This window comes from Carya illinoinensis, chromosome 3 (assembly GCF_018687715.1).
Source record: "Carya illinoinensis cultivar Pawnee chromosome 3, C.illinoinensisPawnee_v1, whole genome shotgun sequence".
Classification (NCBI taxonomy): domain Eukaryota; kingdom Viridiplantae; phylum Streptophyta; class Magnoliopsida; order Fagales; family Juglandaceae; genus Carya; species Carya illinoinensis.
Window position 1 is genome coordinate 18,565,444 of NC_056754.1, and position 7,188 is coordinate 18,572,631.

At 37.3% G+C, this 7,188-nt stretch overlaps 1 protein-coding gene across 2 annotated transcripts; it reads left to right on the forward strand.

Annotated features, from left to right (window-relative positions):
- The first annotated feature begins 103 nt into the window (after window positions 1-103).
- Window positions 104-5,807, forward strand: LOC122303612. Of its 2 annotated transcripts, none has more exons than XM_043115456.1 (4): window positions 104-373; window positions 1,548-2,599; window positions 3,521-4,388; window positions 5,340-5,807. In XM_043115456.1, exons 2-4 carry the CDS (start codon window positions 1,631-1,633, stop codon window positions 5,384-5,386), a joined length of 1,884 nt encoding a protein of 627 aa, XP_042971390.1. In that variant the 5' UTR covers window positions 104-373; window positions 1,548-1,630; the 3' UTR covers window positions 5,387-5,807. The 2 variants fall into 2 exon arrangements, with proteins under 2 accessions (XP_042971390.1, XP_042971391.1); XM_043115457.1 differs by lacking the exon at window positions 104-373 and adding an exon at window positions 420-644.
- The last annotated feature ends 1,381 nt before the right edge of the window (window positions 5,808-7,188 follow it).

Here is a 7,188-nt window from a genome sequence, read left to right on the forward strand (position 1 = left end):
TGAGTGCAGCGCGTGGGGAAACCGAATACGGATCTTTTCTCTCGGCGAAACTTTAAAAAATAGAGCGTTTTGGGGTGGCGTTAAAACAGCGTTTTTTTTTTGGGCAAGATCTTGTTGGCTGTCAGAGTCAAGACCCGATGACAGGCGCACAAAACAACCGTTTTATGTTAGGCAAAGCACCACTGCTGCCAGTGCCGGCCACTTCTACCTCGCTCTCTCTTTATTAAGCAGAAACACCAAGGATCAATATCACAGAAAAAGCAATATTTACACACTTAAAGCGTGTTTTCCCCTTTTATTCGGTTCGGCTAAGGAATTTCTTTTGTAGTTCCTTCTTCTACTTGTTTCTCTGTACGAAACTGGTTCGTCCGAGGTATCTCCTTTTTCATTTCCCATCGTCTTTGTTTCCGCTTTCACATGTGTTTTTCTACTTACCTTTGTCTCCCTGTCCATGTCCGAGGTTGTTGTTCCGGTTTCTTTTTTTTTTTTTTTGGTCCGTTCGGTCTGAGGGTTGTGGGTTGAATTGTACTGTGGTTTTGAGCATCATGGGTTTTGGATCTTATTTACGAGCTAGTTTTTATTTCATTTCCTCGTTGATAAGAGGTTATCCTTTAGATCTAATGGATGTGGAAAATGTACCTCAGGTAGTACTGTTTGTTTGTTTTAGAGTGGCCACCTCAATTTTCTTGGATTTTTTGCTCAATTGAGAACTCTGACGTTGTTTTTTTGATTGATTTAGCGACGTCTTCATTATTGATTTGAGCAGATGAAGATTTCCTTTGTACTTCGTATTATGTACTGTCCTTCTCCTTTTCCTTTTCCTCGTTAGTTGAATTGATCAAAGTACCTGGAAACGGAACTTCTATAAAGAAAATAGATTTATCTTTCTTCACGCAAGATGCCGTTGCTTCAGAATTTGGGCTTTTGAATACATTGAAATTGTGAACTTGTTTGCACTGCATGCAAATTGTGTGCCATATATCGATTTGATGATACATTTTATCTGATTTCTATGGTTTGTATGGATTCAATAATCGTGAGAAGCATAAATTGCTTAATCCCCCTGTTTTTCTTGTAGTTTGTGTAGTTAACAGGTTATTAAATTTTATTTCTCAATCTCAAATTATGAATTCGATGGAAGGATGGAATGTCTAACTTTCTCTTTACGCACCTATAGCCCGCAAGTCTGAGAGTTATTAGTGTTAGGAAATATGTATTGGGACATGTTTTAAAAGTAAAGTTATGCAGTCATGTCAGGAAAACCGAATTGTATTTTTCTAATAATGCCTTGAGGAAAATTTAGTAAAATTGGATATTTTATTCAAACCTGTCAAACGGTTCGCAAATTAAAGGAACACAATCTGTATTATCAGTAATCTTGTGGTCAAGTTCTTATGTAGAGTCTACAATCTTTCATCCCAGTGCCTGCAACAGGTTCTCTTGCCACACGTTTATGGTGCTCAGTGTTGTAGCATTTGGATTGTTTATTGTTTTAATTAGAAGCTGATTTTCTGCATAAACTAAGCCAATTTCTCACTTATACGCAGCGTTGAAGTATTTATTCTGTTCATCTATTTGACAAGGAATTAACTAGTCAACTCTATGAACACCGAGTAATTAGTTACTAAGCATGGATAAAGTATCATCTGACTGTCCGTACCCAGGATGCTTTTTCTGCGTTATGAAGGAAGGGAATCCGAGTAAGCGCAGAGCAAGTATTCTGAAGTATTTTAGAGAACTTCCTTCACAGGAGGATGATGGTCAGGTTCTCCCAATCAGTGGTCTTTGGAACACTGCTATGGCACATCCAAATGACCCAGAGTTCATCGAGTTGGGAATTTTTGAATGCATGGCTGCACTCATATGGAAGGGCCTAAAAAATCGCCGTTGGCTTTCTCATGACCAAAACATATATATTCCTTATTATGCAGCTCATATTATTGGATCCTATACCATGAACATGGAAGAGTTTGCCGAAAGTTCTGTTCATGCTGGAGTGATCCCTCCCTTAGTTGAACTTTTAAGAGGTAGGTTGACTTGGGTTGAACGAAGAGTAGCAGTTCGAGCTTTAGGACATTTGGCTACATATTCCAGCACTTTTCCTGCTGTAGCAAGTCATGGAGAGATTCTTGAGCTTTCTATTCAACTAGCAATGAGTTCCCTGGAAATAGTTTACTCACACTTTTACCAGTACATTGATAGAAGGCCCAGCTATCACTGTGATCTTCTTACACGTGGCATGGGTGGTGTTGAAATGGAGTCCAGGAAGGCAGAGGAATGGGCAAGTCAGTTACAGTGCTGGTCCCTTCAGCTCATTAATTGCTTTGCTTTTAAACCAGAGTTTCTCCCTAATATATGTACGCCTGAATTCTTAATAAAGCTACCAGGCATGTGGGGTGGACTTGTTAATGAAAACTCACCTGCTGGGATTGGTTTATTAAGAACAATCTGCCATCATAAGCTGGGCAGGGGACCTGTTGCTAGCTGTCCTGGCATCATTGAAGCCTTGTGCAATATTGCGCGATCTTCAGATGACTGGCAATATATGGCTATAGATTGTCTTATCTGGTTACTACAAGACCCCAGTACATGTCATAAGGTATATATCCTTTTCACCTGTGTTGTTTATACCTGAACCTGCATCCAATTTTATCTTCCAATGATGATTATCAAGTTTTCTTTTGTCCTCGTATGCTTAACATCTGTTCTCATAAACTTTAGACGTAGAAATTACCTTCCACTAAAGCTTTATATTAACTTCTCTTATGCGTATTCGTTATGTTGAAAACATCACATGTGATGCTTGAGTTTAGTTTTATCATGGACATGGTTTGGACCTATAACAATACGAGATGTAAAGCATTTTGAAGGCCTGAATATTTTCTGCACAATTTGTGTCGTGTTATTCTTTTATTGCTACATATTATTTCTCTCTTTACCTATAAAAAAAACATACTATTTCTCTCTTAGAAAGTCCTTCACATGAAGGAGCATATCATTTCATGTAGTAGTAGGGGAATAGATCACTTTTATTGTCATGATAGGTATTCCTTGCATGAGTGATGCAAGATGGTCAAGCTTTCTCAAATGGTTTGGATGGGAATGTCTTCAGTTGTTATCTTTATGAGGTCTTATTTTTTATAGTTACCATAATTTTGATGTAGTTTTTGTTTGATTTAATAGCTAAATGTACATAAATAAAACACCAGTATATCACATTAATCTTTTCGTGCATATTGGATTTGGAAGGTTAGAACTAGTAGGCCTACTCAAATTGCAGTTGAAATTTCTGCTGTAAAAAGCAGGTTGGACCTCCTGCTATCACAGGATATGATTAGGTGAACATCAAGATGAAACTTCTTATTGGTAAAATCTTCGATTACTGGTCAAGAAAAACAAAAGAAAAAAAAAGATACGAGGAACTTCTTAGGAAGAAAGCAACCTACTTCTGATTTTTCTGATATTTGAGATATAGACTCAGCTATTACCCTCATTTAATGCTTCCCAAATTGCTTTTCAGGTGATAGATAAGGCAGTACCAGCACTAGTAGACCTTGCAGAAATATCAGTGCTAGGTGATCACAAGAAGCTTGGTGATTCCATTGTAAATGTTCTTCAGGAATGCATCCAGTCCCAAGGGACTGGACGCAACTCTCTCAGCAACCGCACAAAAGAACAGATCGAGGAGCTACTAAATTCTAGGCAGAGATTGAAATGGGAAAAGAGTATGCCAAAAGAAGATCTCCACATTAAACAGGCTGCAGCACTAGTGGTCAAGCTTGAAGGAAATTCCCTGTTTTCATCAGGAAATATATCTGGAGCTGCATCGAAGTACTCAGAAGCATTGGCATTGTGTCCAGTGAGATCCAAAAAAGAGAGAGTTGTTTTGTACAGTAATCGTGCTCAGTGTCATCTTCTGTTGCAACAGCCCCTGGCTGCCATAAGTGATGCTACACGTGCTCTTTGTCTTCACAACCCTCTTAACTGTCATGCAAAGAGCCTGTGGAGAAGAGCTCAGGCATACGACATGCTAGGCATAGCTAAGGAGAGCTTGTTGGATGCCATTCTATTCATAAATGAGTGCTCTCAGTCAAATGACCCTGATCTATCATTGAGACAAAATAAGGTTCCTGACTATGCTGAACGATTAGTGAAGAAGCAGATGCGTGCAGCTTGGTTATTTAGGGAGGCAGCTATCAAACATGGGGGTGTACACTGTGAGGGTGATGCTGGTGGCATGTATGGCCAAGGTACTGACGATTCTGAGTGGGAGACAGCTAGTGAAAGTGAAATAGGAAATGATGGAAGGGATGAGATGGGGGATGAAGATGATGGTAGTGAATGGAAGAATGATGAGAAAGATATATATGATAAACCCTCAATAAAAGGTACTGTTTGAGATGTCTAGAATTAGTATATTCATTTACTTGGCATTTTGGATCTTTGAAAATGCTTCGCCAAAGCTTCATGTGAAGCTCAGGAATATTTAGATTAAATGGTTTTGTAGAGACTAATGACTCTCTGGGAACATGAAAAAAAAAAAAAAAAAACAAAGAGAAACACATATTTCTTACATATCTCATGAAATTATTACTAGACTTTTCTCTACCTCCTTTGCTTTTGTAGTTTTCTTAAAGAGACTTAGTAAACCTTTTGGTGAAGACACATAGAGTTCTAATACTAGCATTACTTTATTGACGGTAAGATTGATGATGTATATTGACTAACATAATGACCCTGGAGAAATGAAAGGTTTGCAGCATCAATTATCATAAGAGTACGCTAAAGATGTCATTTTTTTCAACTTAATTTTTAGGCTATAGATTGATATTAATTCCATGATTTCGTGTGGATGGTTTAATTACCATTTTATAGAGAGTGAAATTGAAATTTGAGTCAATTTTTTTTATTTTTTTTTGTGATTGGATCTTTAAAGCTAGGCTGTTATGCAAAAAGTAGGTTTGTTATGAATTGATTAAGATTTTATCTAATAGTTTAGAAAATATTCTTCTCTGTGATCAAGACCTTGGACCATAAGATTTGACAGGATAACTATTCACTTAAATGTAGATCTAAATTTGTAATGTAACATTAAATCTAATACTATAACATCTATTAATATTGCAGCAAAACCAGTCAATTTTGTAGGCAGCTACAGTCTCCGTTGTACTTGTTCTTTATCTGTTTATTTCCTCCAAATGTCCCATTCCTTACTTTATTTTTGCTTTCCCTTTTCTTCGGTTGAACTTTTCACTTGTGAAGTTTTTATGCTGTGCTCATTTTCTCTTTTTACATTTTTTCCTGTCGGACCCTGAATGCTGCATTTGAATATGGAACAGATATAAAGCGTGGATACAAGCTGCAGCTTGCCGGGGATGAACCATGAGTGAGCTATCATCAAATGGGAACACTTACCGTGGCTGAAAAAGATCATGAATTAAGCAGCTCTGGTTTTTTTGATTTCATGTTCAACACCTATAGTTGCCACCTTGATACATTGGCAAGTCTGTCTTCTGCGGTTCTGGATGCCTCATATCAAGTAGGCTGCAAAGTGAATATGCTTTTGGTCACTGTGTTTGACAGTAAAACCTTGTTTGGGTCTGTCTTTTCTTTTTTGTTTCATTGTCAAAAAATACTTTTTCTTTAACCAATTTTTCATGTTATAATTCAACTGTAGAAAAATGATGAGATTTGGAGTCTAGAGCAATACTGGGTCTAAATTATGTGAAGCTTTTCAAGTGATTTAAGAGGCTTGTACATACGAAACCATGGGGTTATTGAATTTGAATTACATCTTTCTGTTTTTGGATGATAATGTCTGCTATATTCTTTCTAAGTTTTTAGCTGAAAAATATGTACAGAATTGTTTTGTCCCCCTTTCCTGAGCAGCAATCATGTTTTACTAGCACAGTTGGCTGATTTTCTTGGGTTATTGTCTGTCTGCCTTCTATGGTGGCACTTCACACTTGTGAACGATTCACTAATTTGAGGCGGTGCCATTATTCGTTTTTAGAAATACTCTAACTATAAAGGATTATGTGAACGATGTGACACAATGAATCTCGTTATATTATAAAATTATTTTTATTATATAATTTTTTTTTGGTTATAACACTATTCTTTTCAACGCACGTATGGGAATTGTATTATTGATTTTATTTCTCCAGGGATATATATAATGCTCGTAATTGGTTGAAAAGAAGACATCAATATAGGCAGAAGGTGATAGCGGTATTAAAGAAACCAAGTCATAAATACTTTGAAGATTGAAGAGTGAGGAAAGGGTAGAAGAGTCGAAGATTGGTCAGAGGTCATAATCCAAGTAAATGAGGGGGTAGTAAATATGATGTGATTTTCCGGGTACCGGGACCAGTCTCTAGACTTGACTTATTGTTTAATTTCGTTCGAAATATGAAAGAGACGGTGTCGTTTTGGAAGAGAAAAAAAATTGAACATGTGTATAATCCAATTATGGATTACGGGATTATAAAATCGGATATAGATTTATAACAATCGTCTGGATTCACCCGAATCCGAATTTCCGAAACGGACCGGATAAGAATTTGGTTCGGATGTACACCTCTACTTGACTAAAATCCTCCGCATAAAGAAGCAAGAAGAGCCGTGCTACGTACACGCAGTTATACCTACCACCCTAAAAGAATTAGGGACAAATAAAAGCAATGCCCCACAACGCAGTCGCACCCACCTCAACTCCCAATCAGCTAATACATCTTATTGATTGTCTATTCAATTTTAAAAAGAGTTAGACACCAAAAAAACAAAAGAAGGTAAATAATAAATGCTGAGCAGGATTACAATTGTTCAGTTGCACAGTAGCTGTGCATAGTCAAGCTTCGGGTTGCACGTGTGGCTGACTGACTGTTCATGGTCAAAAGGCTTGGAAGTGCGCTATATCATCGAGCTTTTTTTCTCCAATTACGAGTTATGTATGGGAAGAATACTGTTTTATTTATAAATCCATGTCTGCAAACGTAGTCTCTTGCGATAAGACAAGGAGTGGTATTTTTCCTTGTCCTCTACATCATAGTTTTTATACTTGAACCGAAGTAGCCAAATTTACGGCACACATGGTTGGTGTGAATGGTCAGACCCAACGTAGTTTCAGGATCATTCAATATGGCTATTAAATTAGGTAAATTCGACACCCGATGGAAAAACCAAAAT

What these genes read in the sequence shown, in the direction of transcription:
- LOC122303612 (XM_043115456.1), top strand. Translation starts at nt 1,631, where the DNA reads ATGGATAAAGTATCATCTGACTGTCCGTACCCAGGATGCTTTTTCTGC. An exon ending in ACCCCAGTACATGTCATAAG is followed by an intron (nt 2,600 to 3,520) that starts GTATATATCCTT and finishes ATTGCTTTTCAG; the next exon opens with GTGATAGATAAGGCAGTACC. An exon ending in TGATAAACCCTCAATAAAAG is followed by an intron (nt 4,389 to 5,339) that starts GTACTGTTTGAG and finishes AATATGGAACAG; the next exon opens with ATATAAAGCGTGGATACAAG.